The sequence below is a fragment of the Heterodontus francisci genome, chromosome 13, assembly GCF_036365525.1.
Source record: "Heterodontus francisci isolate sHetFra1 chromosome 13, sHetFra1.hap1, whole genome shotgun sequence".
In the NCBI taxonomy this organism is placed as follows: domain Eukaryota; kingdom Metazoa; phylum Chordata; class Chondrichthyes; order Heterodontiformes; family Heterodontidae; genus Heterodontus; species Heterodontus francisci.
This window is the reverse complement of record NC_090383.1, coordinates 3,224,481-3,242,893: the sequence shown is the minus strand read 5'-3', so window position 1 is coordinate 3,242,893 and position 18,413 is coordinate 3,224,481. Positions and strand designations below refer to the sequence as shown.

At 45.9% G+C, this 18,413-nt stretch overlaps 1 protein-coding gene across 1 annotated transcript in view; it reads right to left on the bottom strand.

Annotated features, from left to right (window-relative positions):
• Positions 1-9,750, bottom strand: part of actr2a (actin related protein 2a) — a 44,905-nt gene extending 35,155 nt beyond the window's left edge. Inside the window, exon 1 of the mRNA XM_068044264.1 lies at positions 9,584-9,750. Coding sequence (XP_067900365.1) covers positions 9,584-9,631 — 48 coding nt within the window. The 5' untranslated portion in view covers positions 9,632-9,750. The remainder of the gene's footprint in view (positions 1-9,583) is intronic.
• Positions 9,751-18,413: the final 8,663 nt, after the last annotated feature.

The window sequence follows — 18,413 nt, the reverse complement described above, 5'->3', positions numbered from 1 at the left end:
CACTGAGCAGGTTATTGCTAAGCAAGCGCTGCTTGATGGTACTGTTGATGACACCTTCCATCACTTTGCTGATGATTGAGAGTAGACTGATGGGACGGTAATTGGCCGGGTTGGACTTGTCCTGCTGCGTGTACAGGACATACCTGGGTAATTTTCCACATTGCCAGGTCGATGCCAGTGTTGCAGCTATACTGGAACAACTTGGCTAGGGGTGCAGCAAGTTCTGGAGCACAGGTCTTCAGTACTATTGCTGGAATATTGTCAGCTGCTTTCAAGGATGCCTTGGTGCGTTGCTGCCGTGCATCTTGTAGATGGTACACACTGTTGCCACTGTGCGCCAGTGGTGGAGGGAGTGAATGTTTGTGGACGGGCTGCTTTGTCCTGGATGGTGTCGAGCTTCTTGAGTGTTGCTGGAGCTGCACCCATCCAGGCAAGTGGAGAGTATTCCATCACACTCCTGACTTGTGCCTTGTAGATGGTGGACAGGCATTGGGGAGTTAGGAGGCAAGTTACTCGTTGTAGAATTCCCAGCCTATCAGATATTATACATTAACTTGAAAATAAATTAAGCAGTGACAACCTTCCTGCTACAAAAACTACTCAATCATTTACGTAGCATATTCAACGTGGAGGAGTGATCAAATAAAATCTGACACTGATCCACAGAGCGGAATATTAGGGACAGGTGGCCAAAAGCTTGGTCAAAGAGGTAGGTTTTAAAGAGTGAGAAAGGACATAATTGCTCTGGAGTGTACAGAGGAGATTTACAAGAATGTTGCCAGGGGTCGAACGTTGCAGCTATGAGGACAGGCTAGGGTTGTTTTCCTTAGAACAGATGAGGCTGAGGAGTGACTTAATAGAGGGATACAAAATTATGAGAGGCCGAGATAGAGTAGACAGGAAGGACGAGTTTCCCCTAGTGGAGAGGTCAATTATCAGGGTGCACAGATTTAAGGTGATTGGTAGAAGGATTAGAGGGGACATGAGGAAAATCTTTTTCACCCAGAGGGTGGTGGGTGTCTGGAATTCACTGCTAGGAATGGTGGTGGAGGCATAAACCCTCAATTTATTTAAAAGCTACCTGGATATGCACCTGAAATGCTGTAACCTGCAAGGCTATGGACCAGGTGCTGGAAGGTGGGATTAGATTGGGCTAGTTTTTTTGGCCGGCACGAACATGATGGCCTGAATGGCCTCCTGCGGTGCTGTAATTTTTCTATGGTTCTATAGAGTATCTTAGAGGAGGAGAGAGGGGTAGAGAGGTTTATGGAGGGAAGTCCAGAGCTTAGGGCCTTAGCAGCTGAAGGCATGGTTGCCAACGATGGAGTGCTGAAAAATGCTATATCAAATGACGATTTTTAATCCACTGGCAGAAACGTGAATTAAAGGAAACAGATAAAAGGTGACTCTATGCGAGCAGCTAATGATGGCCACCCAAATTTGCAACACTGTACTCCACATTCCAATGCATTGAGGTAGAGACGGGTTGTCATCCCTAATTGCCTGAGAGGGTGGTGGTGAGCTGCCTTCATGGACCACTGAAATCCAGGTGGTCTGGGTACACCCACAGTACTGTTGGGAAGGGAGTTCCAGGATTTTGACCCAGCGACAGTGAGGAACAGCGATATAGTTCCAAGTCACGATGGCGTGTGACATGGAAGGGAACTTGCAGGTGGCAGCATTCCCATGCATCTGCTGCTCGTCCTTCAAGGTGTTTGAGGTTGCGGGTTCGGAAGGTGGCTTGGCAAATAGCTGCACTACATCTGGTTTGAAACAGCCTGCACTGATCCTCGACTAAGTTCTGGGGATGGGGTTGCATCAGAAAAATGGGAGTGGAGGAGAAAAATAGACAGCAATGGGGACGTTTGGTGCCATGTGATTGTCAGGATGTGGAGGCAGGGGGAGCAATCCTGCACCTTCAAGCTTCAGTTTTTTTTTTTTTAAGAGTTACGAAAACTTGCCTCTTGTTGGCAGCCACTCGAGAATCCCGAGCCCGACCCCTGTCCCGCTTATCGGGAATAAACTTGAAAAAGACATCCTTCAAAAAGCTTTAGTTATGCCCTCATTAACATATATTCAACATGAATTTAGCAGTCGGACCAATGCATGCACAGAATGGGCACAGACTATCCCTCTGCTCAATTACGATGCTTTGTGCCCATGTTATGCCCAAATAAGCATAACAACCACTTTCTACTCCAAAGTGGGAATTAAGAATGTAGGACTACCAAAGACAGGTCCAGACAAGATACGAAAACGACAGACGAAATGATTATTTCGTATTCATTTTCACATTAGAGAAAGAGGACAAAATACCTGTTGTACTCGGATACCTAAAATAAAAGTCCAAGAGTGGGAACTTAGTGAATTAATACCAATCGTAATGTAGAAAAATAATGGAAGATAGACAAATCTCTCTGGTTTATACCCTAGGGTATCGAAAGAAAGGGAAGTAAATTGCAGATGCAAGAGTCAATTTTTCAAAGCACTCTAGATTCACGAACTGTGCCTTTAGATTTCAAAATTGCACAAGTCACTCCATTATAAAGGGAGGGAGGGATAAACCAGGTAATTACAGACCCACCAGTATATCAGTTGTGGCTAAGTTGCTGGAATCTATCAAAGGCAGTGACTGAGCACTTAGACAAGTATGAGCTGATCAGAGGTTAGGTAATCTCTCATCTGGGTGATTTTTTTTTTGATGTCAGTAGCTTGGCAGATAGGGGAGTGTCTACGGATGTCACCTATATGGACTTTATAGAAGGCATCTGATAAGGTTCTGCATATTATATAAGAGATTATTCCAAAAAATGAAAGTGCATGGAATTAGAGTCAACCGTTTGGGAGGTAGGAGACACAGTAGGGATAAAGGGCTCATTGGTGGGATCAGATAAATGGCATCCCTGGAAAGTGTACAGTGGCCTCAGTTTTCATGTGCATTAATGATGAGAATGAAGGAATAGAGAGCTGTAAATCCAAATTTGTAGATGATTAATATCGGAGGCACATTAAGTTGGGTAAATGGGAAGAAGTTGCAAAGGGACAGAAAATAAGTGAGAGGGTAAAACTATAGCAGATGAAGGTCAATGTGGGGAAGTGTGAGCTCATCCACTGGGAAAGACAAATCAGAATAATTTAATGTTGAGACCAGGAGCTGTGCAAGAGCAAAATATTTATGTCCATGTACACAAATCACTGAAAGCTAGTGCAAAGACTAATGGTACATTGACCTTTATCTTAAGGGGGTTAGTTTAAAAGCGAGGTGATGCTAAAGCCGAACAGAGCCTTAGTCTGAATGATCTCAAGCATAGAATTCAATTTTGGAAGGATCTAGTGGCCTTGGAGGAGCTACACCACAGATGTACCAGATAAAACCAATGTCCTTTTTGAATGTTGACATTGTAGCTCATTCATTCAGAAAGCCCCAATAGTCCCATCACAGGATACAAGTATTTGTTAAATGATTCCAGTGTTTAAACCTTCACTATCCAATCCAGAAGTCCATTTCATGTGTTAGGGACTGAAGAACTTCCTGATATCAGTCCTAAATTTATCTCTTCCTTGTTCGAACCTGCCCTCCACTACCACTTCCCCTACAGTCATGATTTTAATATTTGATAGTTATTAATTAGTAATATATCTTCAGTACCTCTAGCACCTCAGTCACCATCTTTCAAGGCTGAAAAATCCAAGTTTCTCCAATCTTCACAGGTACTAGAGAGCAGGATCACAAGGAACCAATCTCTTTGCTCTTTTACTGCTCCCAGAAGTTGAGTATCTCCCTTTTGTCTCAATGACTGGAACTGAACTCAACATAGCTGTTATCTAGCAGAGTACAGTACAATTTAAGGGCAACTTCCTTAAACTTCCACAATTTTATATAGCTTAGCATTGGTTGACTTTAAAATGAAAGCAATTTAATAAAATTATCTTTGCTTTCAAATCTCTCAATGGCCTTGCCCCTCCCTATCTCTGAAAACCTCCTCCAGCCCTGTAAGCCTTCTCCAATTCTGGCCTTTTGAGCATCCCCGATTTTAATTGCTCCACCATTAGTGGCAGTGCTTTCAGCTGCCTGGACCCCAAGCTCTGGAATTTCTGTGAAGAACTTCACCCCTCTCTCTCCTCCTTTAAGGAATTCCTTAAAGTCTATCTCTTGGATCAAGCTTTTGTTCACCTGTCCTAATAATCTCCTTATGGGGCTCAGTGTCACATTTTGTTTGATAACATTCCTATGAAGCACTGTGGGATGTTTTACGATGTTAAGATGCAAGCTGTTGGTTGCTGCTCCAGTGGTTAAAAGCAGGATTGCAGATAGATGATGTCTTTAAGATCTGAACTCTCTGCTCTTCTACTCGACTGAGAACTTTACCATTTGGGGGTATATTTCAGTTATTTTTCCCTAGAATGCACTATTCATTTATCTACATCTGCCATGAATCTGTTCACTCCTCTAATTTGTGTGTTCCTTTATCAACCATTATTTATAATATTCCCTCTATGGCACCAGGAGCATGACACTAGCTATATCCAGTACACAATTTTGTACAGACCTTGTTTGCATTCCAATAATTAAGTACACAACTACAGTAGTCACTGAAATATGTGTAACTGTTCCCCACTCTATCAAAAAAATACGACCTTGCAGGGGATAGAGATTTCTTGTGAAAAAGAACACATTTGGAAACACGTTGGGGAAGGTGCACAAATATGACATTTTCCTGTAACTCGTCAGTACATTTTGTGAGAACAAGTCACTGATCTACAGATGGTGTAAAGATGGAAACCTGCTGCTACTGACTGCATGACCACAAGAGTCCTAAAACAGTAAAACACTAATTCACAAAATGAGTGCATGACCAAAATTCATGCTGCTTATAGTCAGACATGCACATACACCAATAAAATGGTTATAGCCAGGGTAAGAATAAATAGTTACAAATATCAGAGTTTGTCAACTTGCATCATATTTGGAAGTAATGGAGACCGCCAGTGTAGTTTTAATTTTGATGACCTGCATTTTAGAATACTCGAGGAAACTGTTCTTGTAAAGTTAGTACACCAGCATAGTTAAATCTTTCCTAACAAAACATTAATGCTCTATCATGCATTACAGAATCTTACATAAACACTTTCCAACCCATATTAACTCTTTACAGTACATGAACCTTGACCTTCTAGCACAGGCAACAGCCAATATTAATAGGACAATAACATTGCACTTCATTACCACCACTGCACAAACTAACTGTTGCATTCGAAAGCAAAGAAAATTACCCATGGATAGATATGCCACTTAATGCTTCCGTTTTAACAGTTTCCATTGAGTGTAATGCAAATGTGCAGGACATCACTACATGGAATTCTTGCAAATAGCTGAACCGTGTGTAACAGACTAAATCCTTGCCACATCTTAGTGATAGTCTTTGAACATGAAAGACTATTGTTACGACTGTGCTTGCCGACTGCCACAGGTTCCCAGTTAAGCAATGCCTAGATTTAAAAATTCTTTGCCACAATTTCCTTCTTATGCAGTCCCTTGCTTCTGCTCCAGATCAATGGGTTCTGAGATGGCTGATAAGTCTAGTGTGATCTGCAGGACAGTCACAAGCCAGGGACTCCCATGAGTCGACGGGAATGTCTGATCTCTTTAGGGATGCTTTGAGACCATCTCTAAAGCGTTGCCGCTGCCTGCCTGGGAGTCTCTTGCTGCTATGAAGTTGAGAGTAGAACAGCTGCTTTGGGAGTCAGGTGTCAGGCATGCAAATGACATGTCCCACCCAGCAAAGCTATTTTGAGATTAGTGCCTCAACGCCAAGCAGGTTGGCTTGGGAGAGGACACTGCCGTTGGACCTCCTTTCTTGCCACCGGATTTGCAGGATCTAGCGGAGACACTTCTCGTGGTACTTCTCCAGTGCTTTGAGGTGCCTGCAGTAGGTTGTTCACGTTTCTGAAGCATGTAGCAGGATCACTGCTGCCTGGTAAACCATGATCTTAGCCTTGGGTTTGAGATCCTGATCCTCAAATACTCTCTTCCTCAGTCGGCTGAAGGCTGAGCTGGCACATTGGAGCCGATGATGAACTTCATTGTCTACGTCTGCCTTCACCGAGAGGAGGCTCCCAAGATATGGGAAATGGTCTACATTTTCCAGGATCTCGCCACTAATTTTTAATTTTCATCACTTCACCATTGGTGGCCTTGCCTTCAGCTGCCTGGGCCCCAAGTTTTGGAATTCCCTCCCGAAACCTCCACCTCTCTTTCCTCATTTAAGATGCTCCTTAAAACCTATTCCTTGGACCAAACTTTTGGTTACCTGTCCTAATATTTTTTGTGGCTCAGTAACGCTGTTTGATAACACTCCTGTGAAACACCTTAGGCCATTTTACTACATTAAAGATGCTATATAAGTACAAATTGCTGTTGACTGGTGGAGGGGGGGGGGGGGGGTAATATGTGAATCTTGAATCTGATGATTTATAACTGCTGCTTGAGCATTAGTCTTTCAAAAGTCAAAGCACCCTCATGCTCTCCTTGTTTCTTCAAAGGTGCTGACTTAAATTCAAGGGTCGCTACACAAATGTGGACAGTGCTCTGGTGTCTTGGCAGGCAGTGGTTTGTGTGAGGGCCAGCAGGCTAGTCAGCTGTGGTGGGCATCACAGCTGAGCAGAGCTCTGTTACTGCTTTTGCCAGGCATCAACATGCATACCCTTTCCAGCTGTAGTCAGTCAATGGACAGCAACAAGGAGCGGAACCCTGGTCGGTTTCCACCTTTCTCGTTCAATGCAACAAGGCCAAATGCAGTTTGTCAGCTCCTGTCTTGCTGAAATCAACTACCTCAGCTCAGACCATGGAGAAACAAGAGATCTTCGAATCTGTACAATTCAGTAAGACACCAAGTAATGCATTCTCCCATTTGTGGAGTTTTTCTCCCGGACCACCCCAAAAGCACAAGTCAGTGGACAAACTAGCTCACCTCCACCCTTCCCTTACATATTCATTTTAAAGCATGTATGATCTTTGGCATCAGTTCATAACCACATTTAAAAATGCGGCTTGGGGCTAGTGCGCACACTTCCTGTCAGCTCCTGCTTGCACAGTAAACACCCTTGGGGAGAATACCAAGTCAGCAGAGAGATTTTAGCACAGGAAGCAGCCACTCAGCCCTCTTCGTCTATTCCATTAATCCAAAGGTCAAAGTTCCATTTATTCACTGCTGTAATTACATTGAGCAACAACTATTTCCCATTCCAAATAGCATATGTTTCAATTACTATTAGGAACACATTCGTGATCAAATTTTAACAGTAATCTGAAATAATTTCTGAATTGGAAGTTTTTTTTTGATTTACGTGATGCTCAAGTGTAAATCACAAAACTTGATCAAAAGAAGCCCAAGTACCTCTTAGCACATGTCACAGCACCCATCACCTGCAAAACTCTTCACAAAATCTCACAGGGGGAGTGTGGGGAAAGTTCCTCAAATTATACAGAATAATTAATATGTTTTGAAGACATAATACATCATGAAGATACGTCAATAAACCAGAAGTTTTTAGCAAGTGGCATCCACAAGCCTTCTCAAAGCACATGCTTTGCAAAGCATTCTACTTTGGACGCTACCCTGCACAGTGCACATTTACTCAAATCTACAGAAGTATTCACAAAAAAACATTTACAGGAACATTAAACATTGAGCATAGCAGTTGCAAAGAACAAAGAGTAGCAAAAGCCAAACCAACAAGGGAAGGCCACAGTCTTCGCTTTTTTAGTGAATAGGTGTCTGTTCTCAATTTTCTTCTCTAATAGAAACGTAGCACAGGAGACCATTCATCCCTTCGTGCCTGTGCTAGCTTTGAGTTACCCCACGAGTCCCACTCCCCTTCTCTTTCCCCATAGACCTGCATTTTTTTTGTTTACAACTAGTTATCTAACTTCCTTTTGAAAATTACTGTCGAATCCATTTCCACTGCCCTTTCAGAATGGGCATTCCAAATCACAACTCGTAGTCTGGTTCAGTGGTTGGCCGTAATGCGACATGCAACTTAAGCAGTGGAGATGGTTCAGCCTCTCCCAGTGCTGTTGACTGCTGAAAGGCAGATGAGACAGACAATGCTGTCATGCCCCAACTCTGGAAACACCTCCATCCCTGTAATTCTCTGAGATCTCTGCGCTCCTCCAGTCCTGGCCTCTTGCTCATCTCTGGTTTTCATTTTCCATTTTTATTGGTAGCCATACCTCCCTAAGCACCTCTACCTCTTTTTCTTCCTTTAAAGGTGCTCCTAAAAACTTAACACTTTGACCAAGCTTTTGGTCACTTGTTCCAATATCCCCTTGTGCGACTCAGTGTCAACTTTTGTTTAATGATCACTCCTATGAAGCATCTTGGGGTGCTTTACTAGTGGCTGGAGTACTGTCCACAGTTCTAGTCTCAGAATTATAAAAGGATATTGAGGGACTAAAGGTGTTAAAAGACACACAAGGATGATACTTGAACTGATCGATTATAACCATCAGGAAAATAGGCTGGGGCTCTTGTTTCCAGAAAAGACTAAGGGGTAACCTAATAGGGATCTTTAAAATTATGAAATGGTTCAATACAGTGATGTGAAGATGTTGTTTCCAGGGAGAACAAAACTAGGGGCTACAAACATAAGATTGTCACTAATAAATTCAGTAAAAAACTGAGAAGAAACTGCTTTACCCAGAGTGCTGAGAATGTGGAACTTGCTACTACAGGGAGTACTTGAGGCCAGTAGCATAGACGCATTTAACAGGAAATTTAAAAAAAAATAGACAAGGGAGTAAAAATAGAAGTTTACGCTGATAAAAAAAACATGCATTTGTGTAGCACCTTTCACCACCTCAGGACATCCCAAAGTGCTTTACAATCAATGAAATACTTTTTGAAGTGCAGTCATTGCTGTAATGTAGAAAACCCAGCAGCCAAATTACACACAGCAAGCTCCCACAAACAGCAAAGTGATAATGACCAGATAATCTGTTTTTGTGATGGTGACTGGGGGCTAAATATTGGCCCAGGATACTGAGGGAAAAACCCCTGCGCTTCTTTGCAATCGTGCGATGGAATCTTGTACATCAGGGAGAGCAGACAGGGCCTCAGTTTAATGCCTCATTATGAAAGACAGTACCTCTGAGAGTGTAGCAGTCCCTCAGTACTGCACTGGAGTGGCAGCCTAGATTTTTGTGCTCAAGTGCCCGGAGTGGGACTTGTATCTACAACCTTCTCACTGGACAGAGTGCTGCATATTGAGCCAGTGCTGAGGTGAGGAGGTGGAAGGAAGCTGGTGTGAAACAGGAATACCAACAGGGACCAGTAAAGCCGAATAGCCTGATTTGTACTGGAGACACAGTGTAATCGTGATCAAGGCGCTATCTAAATGCAGGAGTGCATACATGAGGCGCGGTCTCACTGAGACGAGCCGTTCACCCTCCCTCCTCCTCCTCCTCCTCCCTCTCACTCCTGCTGCCGGCCAGGGAGGAGCGCGGCAACCGCACAGGCCAGACTCCCGGGGCCACCGCCTCACTTCCTCTACTCACATCTCATCTAAATTAGTAGCCACCTACCCCAGTGCCGTTGTCGCACACCACGACTTTCCTGCCCTGGCTGTCCATCGCTTCGAGCCGCCGCCACCGGGTTTCAACTCAACTTTCAGCCAGCCTCCCAAGGCCGGAAATCAGCACCGACCGTTGCCTCCCGCTCCACTGGGATCACGTGACACACCACTTCCGGTGGAAGTCGGGTTCTCGGCCGATGACATCATTAACCAACGGGGGGGCGGGGCCCATGTGATTGACAGGCCGGATCGCTGAGATCATTTGATTGACACCCTTGTGAGGGTAGTTGGACCAATAGTGTTCAAACAAATGGATGGACGGGGTGGTTGCCAAGAGGAACTGGAGTGCCCGGGAAATAATACTCTGAATTAATTTGTTAAACCGATTCTTAATTTGTTAATAAATGTTTATTTCTAATTTGGATTTTTACTGTTTGCCGCATTGTTTTGTTAACTTTTTTTAATTGGTCAGCCTGACGGGCCAATCAGAGAAGAGGATCGGGTTGCTATAGCGGCGGTAGAGCGGGCGCGGCGGCGGCTGGTGGGGCCATGGAGTGTCTCTATCCGGCAATGGCAGGTGATCCAGCAGCACAGGATCCTCATTCCCCATGTTAAACAAGAACTTCACACCCACTGCAGGGGGAAAACTGGGCCTCTTAACATCAAAAAAACACCTCCGACAGTGCAGCACTCCCTCAGTACTGACCCTCCGACAGTGCAGCACTCCCTCAGTACTCACCCTCCGACAGTGCGGCACTCCCTCAGTACTCACCCTCCGACAGTGCGGCACTCCCTCAGTACTGACCCTCCGACAGTGCGGCACTCCCTCAGTACTCACCCTCCGACAGTGCGGCACTCCCTCAGTACTGACCCTCTGACAGTGCAGTGCTCCCTCAGTACTGACCCTCCGACAGTGCGGCACTCCCTCAGTACTCACCCTCCGACAGTGCGGCACTCCCTCAGTACTGACCCTCGACAGTGCGGCACTCCGTCAGTACTGACCCTCGACAGTGCAGCACTCCGTCAGTACTGACCCTCCGACAGTGCGGCACTCCCTCAGTACTGACCCTCCGACAGTGCGGCACTCCCTCAGTACTGACCCTCCGACAGTGCGGCACTCCCTCAGTACTGACCCTCGACAGTGCAGCACTCCCTCAGTACTGACCCTCGACAGTGCAGCACTCCCTCAGTACTGACCCTCGACAGTGCAGCACTCCCTCAGTACTGACCCTCGACAGTGCAGCACTCCCTCAGTATTCACCCTCCGACAGTGCGGCACTCCCTCAGTACTCACCCTCCGACAGTGCAGCACTCCCTCAGTACTCACCCTCCGACAGTGCGGCGCTCCCTCAGTACTCACCCTCCGACAGTGCGTCACTCCCTCAGTACACACCCTCCGACAGTGAGGCACTCCCTCAGTACTGACCCTCCGACAGTGCAGAACTCCCTCAGTACTGACTCTCCGACAGTGCGGCGCTGCCTCAGTGCCGACCCTCCGACAGTGCAGCGCTCCCTAAGTACTGACCCTCTGACAGTGCGGTGCTCCCTCAGTACTCAGCCTCCGACAGTGCGGCGCTCCCTCAGTACTCAGCCTCCGACAGTGCGGCGCTCCCTCAGTACTCAGCCTCCGACAGTGCGGCGCTCCCTCAGTACTCACCCTCTGACAGTGCGGCGCTCCCTCAGCACTGACCATCCACAGTGCGGCACTCCCTCAGTACTGACCATCCACAGTGCGGCGCTCCCTCAGTACTCACCCTCCGACAGTGCGACGCTCCCTTAGTACTCACCCTCCGACAGTGCGACGCTCCCTTAGTACTCACCCTCCGACAGTGCGGTGCTCCCTCAGTACTCACCCTCTGACAGTGCGGCGCTCCCTCAGTACTCACCCTCCGACAGTGCGTCGCTCCCTCAGTACTGACCCTCTGACAGTGCGGCACTCCCTCAGTACTGACCGTCCACAGTGCGGCACTCCCTCAGTCCTGAGCCTCCAATAGTACGGCACTCTCTCAGTACTGACCATCCGCCAGTGCACCACTCCCTCAGTACAGACCCTGCGACAGTACGGCACTCCCTCAGTACTGACATTCCGAAGTACAGCGCTCCCTCAGTACTCACCCTCCGACAGTGCGGCGCTCCCTCAGTACTCACCCTCCGACAGTGCGGCGCTCCCTCAGTACTCACCCTCCGACAGTGCGGCGCTCCCTCAGCACTGACCATCCACAGTGCGGCACTCCCTCAGTACTGACCATCCACAGTGCGGCACTCCCTCAGTACTCGCCCTCCGACAGTGCGGCACTCCCTCAGTACTGACCTTCCAACAGTGCGGCACTCCCTCAGTACTCACCCTCGACAGTGCGGCACTCCCTCAGTACTCAGCCTCCGACAGTGCGGCGCTCCCTCAGTACTCAGCCTCCGACAGTGCGGCGCTCCCTCAGTACTCAGCCTCCGACAGTGCGGCGCTCCCTCAGTACTCAGCCTCTGACAGTGCAACGCTCCCTCAGTGCCGACTCTCGGACAGTGCGGCACTCCCTCAGTGCCGACCCTCGGACAGTGTGGCACTCCCTCAGTGTCGACCCTCGGACAGTGCGGCACTCCCTCAGTGCTGACCCTCGGACAGTGCGGCGCTCCCTCAGTTCCGACCCTCCGATAATGCAGCACTCCCTTATTACCGACCCTCCGACAGTGCAAAGCTCCCTCAGTACTGACCCTCCGACAGTGCAGAACTCCCTCAGTACTGACCATCTGACAGTGCGGCACTCCCTCAGTGCCGACCCTCGGACAGTGCGGCGCTCCTTCAGTTCCGACCCTCCGATAATGCAGCACTCCCTCATTACTGACCCTCCGACAGTGCGACGCTGCCTCAGTACTGACCTTCCGACAGTGCGGCGCTTTCTCAGTGCTGACCCTCTGACAGTGCGGCACTCCCTCAGTACTGACCCTCCGACAGTGCAGCACTCCCTCAGTACTGACCCTCCGACAGTGTGCACTCCCTCAGTACCGACCCTCTGACAGTGCAGCACTCCCTCAGCACTGACCCCCCCCTGACAGTGCAGCACTCTCTCAGTGCTGACCCTCTGACAGTGCAGCACTCCCTCAGTACTGACCCTCCGACAGTGCAGCACTCCCTCAGTACTGATCCTCCGACAGTGCGGCGCTTTCTCTGTACTGACCCTCCGACAGTGAGGCACTCCCTCAGTATTGACCCTCCGACAGTGAGGCACTCCCTCAGTACTGACCCTCCGACGGTGCAGCGCTCCCTCAGTGCCGACCCTCCGACGTTGCAGCGCTCCCTCAGTACTGGCCCACCAATGGTGCCGCCCTCTCTCAGTACTGACCCTCTGACAAAACAAGGGACATCGCTGAGATCATGAAATATGCTACATAAATGCAATTTTTTCTTTATTTAAGCAGACTTTTAATTAATCTCACTGCACTCCAAACGGCATTCCTGGTGATGTAAAAGAAAGACTTACATTCATATAGTGCATTTCATGACCTCAGGATGTCCCAAAGCACTTTACAACCAATGAAATACTTTGGAAGGGTTAGTCACTGTAGTGTACCGTACAGAAATTCAGTCAGATGCTTAATGACATGAAGTGAATCAAACCAATGCTGCCAACTGCGAGGCTACACTGCACATCAGCGTCCAATGTAGTTTTGCAGCATGTTTAGTACTTCAGCACTTTTCAATTTGCCCAGTCTGCTGTACCGTGGACACGAACCATGCAGAAGCAAGTAACAGCCCACTTAGGCAAGGGGAAATTGGAAAAATGGTATTTGTCCAGAACTGTTACAAAGCAAGACATGGGAAATGTGTGTGCTCGGGGGAGGTTTGTTTTCAAATCCTGTTTGAGATCCATGTGCACCAGAGCAGAGAGTGTGCTCGCAGCAGTATAAATGAAGTTTGTCAAAGTTACTGATTACGAATCTGTGAGCACAACCTTGCAGACGTTTTGCTACATACTGAGTGGCTGGCCCTCTGTGCAATGCTTGCTGCAGATGGTGTTTTGTGGAGGGGAACAGTAGCACCATAATTTTGTTGGTGGGCTAGTATTGCAGAGGCCTGGCTAATGAACCAGAGACATGAGTTCAGAATCTCACCATGTTAGCTGGGAAATTTAAATGTGATTAATTAGTTAATTGGAATAAAAAGTTAGGATCAGTAACAGTGACCACGAAACTACCAGATTATCATATAAATCCATCAGGCTCGTGAATGTCCTTTCGGGCAGGAAATCTGCCATCCTTATATGGTCTGGTCTATGTGTGACTCCAGAGCTACAACAATGTGGTCTATTTTTAACTGCCCTCTGAAATGGCGTAGCAAGAAGTCACTCAGTTCTATTCAAGAAAGTGGCTATCCACCACCTTCTCAAGGGAAATTAGGGATTCACAATCTTGCCTGCGATGGCTGCATCTCATGAATGAATTTTTTGAAAATACAGTTGTGCCTGTAGATGGCACTGGTAGGCTGGCGCTCTCTGTGGATAACTGCTGACTGACGATGTTTCTGGAGGTATATTCCCAAATCCTGATGGAAAACAGGTTCATCCACTGCAGCACATCTCAGATCTCTGCATTGCCCACCATCCAGTAGGTTACAATGATTTTAAAAACACCTTCCAAATATAACAACATAGAAGAACATTATACACCTCAGAAAAATCACATGGGTGTTTCTTTATGGTTAGCTTATTAAGGGCTTTGATTGGAATTAATTTGCTAAAAAGAAAGTTTATCATGGTTCAGTGGGGGAAAATCTGTTTCTGATGTGTTTATAACTCAACGGAATGGTCCATTAGCTCTTTATTCTGTTTAAGAATTATTTTTAAAAAAGGATCTGAATAATGTGAATGTTGGAAGAAAAGGTATGTTTTCTCTGCTGATACTGTTTAGCGTTGCACTCAGTCACTCTTGTGCTTTCTTCCAAGTTGTATGAAGATTGAACTGAGCTATAATTTTCATCCTACTATTACAGCAGTTTGATGAGGGAATAACATGCAGAAGGCAGTAGGCTAGGTTTTGGACAAAGCCATTCATTTACATTTTCATGAAAAAATGGGCAGAATTGTGGAATTCACACAAAACACCAGTAAAAATGGTGGAATCTAAAGCAATAAAAGTAAAATTTGACTTAATCACCATTAACCTACGTACCTTTCAGTAGCTATTGCAGAGCAGTATTTTTGGCAATTTGATAAACAGTTGTGTGGTGTTAGCGACCTAAAAAGAAAACCTGTATGTATGTGCATGTCAATTACCACATCGTAAATAATCTGGCAGATAGATTGTGGCCAAAGGATGCTTGGGTTAAGAGTTCCCCATCAATTCATGTCTTCCTCATAAATGAAGACATAAAAAGCTCTGAAAATACAGGAGGTCCTCAGCATATTTTGTGCTGCTGTAATCTGTCTGCCAGTTAACTCAGGATTACACTGAATCTGCAGCACAGAAACAGGCTATTGGCCCAACCAGTCTATGCCAGTATTTGTACTCCACACATCGGAATATACGAGCAGGAATAGGCCATTCAACCCTTTGAGCCTACTCTGTCATTCTAGATCATGGCTGATGGTCTACCTCAACGCCATATTCCCACTCTATCCCCATATCCCTTGATGTCATTAGCAACTAGAAATCTAACGACCTCTGTCTTGAACTTACTCAGTGACTGAGCTTCCACTACCCTCTGGGGAAGAGAATTCCAAAGATTCACCACCCTCTGAGTGAAGACATTCCTCCTTATCGCAGTCCTACATGGCTTGCCCTTTATTCTGAGATTGTGTCCCCTGGTTCTAGACTCCCACAACCAGGGGAAACATCTACCCTGTCTATCCCTTTAAGAATTTTGTAAGTATCTATAAGATCGCCTCTCATTCTTGTAAACTCCAGAGAATACAGGCTCAGTCTCCTCAATCTGTCCTCATAGGATAATCCCACCATCCCAGGAATCGGTCTGGTAAACCTCTGCTGCACTCCCTCTATGGCAAGTATATCCTTCCTCAGGCAGAGGAGCCAGAACTGCGCGCACTGTTCCAGGTGTGGCCTCACCAATGCTCTAAACAAATGAAACAAGACTTCTATGCTCCTGTACTCAATACCTCTTGTGATAAAAGCTAACATACCATTGCCTTCCTGATTGCTTGCTGCACCTGCATGCTAGCTTTTAGTGACTATGAACAAGGACACCTAAGTCCCTTTGGACATCAACACTTTACAATCTCTCACCATTTAAGAAATACCCTGCACCTCTGTTCCTCCTGCCAAAATAGATAACCTCACACGTATCCATATTAAATTCCATCTGCCATGTTCTTGCCTACTCACTCAGCCTGTCCAAATCCCCTTGAAGCTTCTTTGTATCCTCCTCACAACTCACATTCCTACCAAATTTTGTGCCATCCGCAAACTTGGAACTACAATTGCTCCCCACATCCAAATCATTGAAATATATTGTGAATAGCTGGGGCCCAAGTACTGATCCTTGCACTACCCCACTGATCACAGCCTGTGAACCTGAGAATTACCCATTTATTCCTACTCTCTGTTTTCTGCCTGTTACTCAATCCATGCTTGTATATTAACCCCAATCCCATGCGCTTTAATTTTGCTTAGTAACCTCCTATGTGGAACTTTATCAGGAGCCTTCTGAAAGTCCAAATACACCACATCAACTGGTTCCCCTTATCCATTCTGTTAGTAACATCCTCAAAAAACCTGAACAAGTTTGTCAAACACGATTTCCCCTTCATAAATCCATGTTGACTCTGCCCAATCAGACCATCATTTTCTAAGTGTCCAGTAATCACATCCTTTAGAATAGATTCTAGTATTTTCCTTACTACCGAGATCAGGCTAGCAGGTCTGTAGTTCCCCGTTTTCTCTCTCCCTCCTTTCTTAAACACTGGGATTACATTTGCAACCTTCCAATCTGCAGGCACCGTTGCAGAATTTATAGAATTTTGAAAGATGATCACCAATGCATCCACTATCTCTGTAGCCATCTCTTTCAACACTCTATAACGTCTTTTTGGCTTGACAGCAGCATCCTGTTAGTGGTGAACACTACACGTTTTGCCTATCACATAAATGACTAATGTGGTATATGAATTTCAATGCCAGTGTGCTGCTATGTATATAGGCCATTCGTCCCAAAGCCTGGCAGTTCGTATCAAACAGCATGTCCCTTCTGCTGTTCACAACGGGCAAGGTACCCAACCAGCCCATGCTCGCAAAACTCAAAACACTGTGTCCAACATTAGATGTGATTCTGTGATTGGACAACATTTGCTAAATAATCCTCAGTGTGCTAAGAATTACACTGACAACCAATTTAAGATTGTCAGTTGGCTCGCAGTGTGGCGCATTTGCGTGTACTGGAAGCTACATATATTAATACACAGGGCCCTGATCTTTGCAGACAGAAAGAACATGTACACACATTGCGCCTGTTTCAGCTAAAGAAAATAAGTGACAGACATTCGCTGGTTCATTCCTCAGGGCAATGCCTTGACCAATCAGAGTCAAGCTGCCTGGTGTAAACTTCAAACAAAGCTTGGCAGTTAACTGTCAGTCACCATTTACTGGTGCATTCTCCATGGCAACGCCTCTACCAATCAGAGTCCACTTGCTAACCAATCAGCGCTCTCTTCTCATACAGTATAAATTTGTTGCTTTCCCTTACATTGGTATTCTTGTGAGTTGTCCTGATGAGTGCAAGACGAAAAGCTTCAACAAAATGTCTGTGTTTTCAGCAATACTCAAGTTCTGTACTACCAAATGACTTTTTTTTCTTTTTAAAATCACTCTTGGGATGTGGGCATCGCTGGCAAGGTCAGCATTTATTGCCCATTCCTAATTACCCTTGAGAAGGTGGTGGTGAGTTGCCTTCTTCAGTGCAACTGAGTGGCTTGCTAGGCCATTTCACAGGGCAGTTAAGAGTCACACACATTGCTGTGAGACAGGAGTACCATACAGACCAGACTGGTTAAGGACGGCAGATTTCCTTCCCTGAAGAACGTTAGTGAACCAGGTGGGTGTTTATGACATTCTGATAGTTACATGGTCACTTTTACTGAGACTAGTTTTTTTATAAATTCTAGATTTACTTGATTCCCCAGCTGCTGAGATGGAATTTGAACTCATGTCTCTGGATCATTTGTGCATGGCCAGGTTATAGGAACGAAATAACTCCCGAAGCTGCCTGTAATCTCCACTTTCCGACTGCTTCCTGTAATTGTAAACACTGCGAACAGCTGATGGAGACTTCAGGCAGCTTCAATCAGCTGTTTACACTGTTCACAACGACAGGAGGCAGACAGAATGTGGGGACTTCAGGCAGCTTGTAGCTCCAGCAGTACAATAACAATACGGGAAGCCATTGTGTCCTCCTCAGAATACTGGAACTTAATGGATCTGTTCAACTGATCTTTACCTTTAAAAAGATAATCAGCATCATATAATAGTACAGCTCAGAAGGAGGCCTTTCAGCCCATCAAGTCTGTGAAGGCTCTTTCAAAGAGCAGTCGAGTTAGTCCCACTTCTCTGCTCTTATCCAGTATCTCTGTATTTTTTCCTCCATCAAGTGTTTATCCAATTCCTTTTGAAGGCTACTATTGAATCTGTATCCAGCACCTTATCAGGCAGCACATTCCAAATCTTAATCACTCGTTGTGTAAAAAAACTTCTTCCTCATATCGCCTCTGATTATTTTGCCAATTACTTTAACTCTGTTCCCTCTGTTTATTGACACTTCACCCATTGGAAAGAGTTTCTCTTTATTTACTCTATCTAAACCCTTCATATTTCAGTTCCCACTTCTTGGCACAGTACATTAG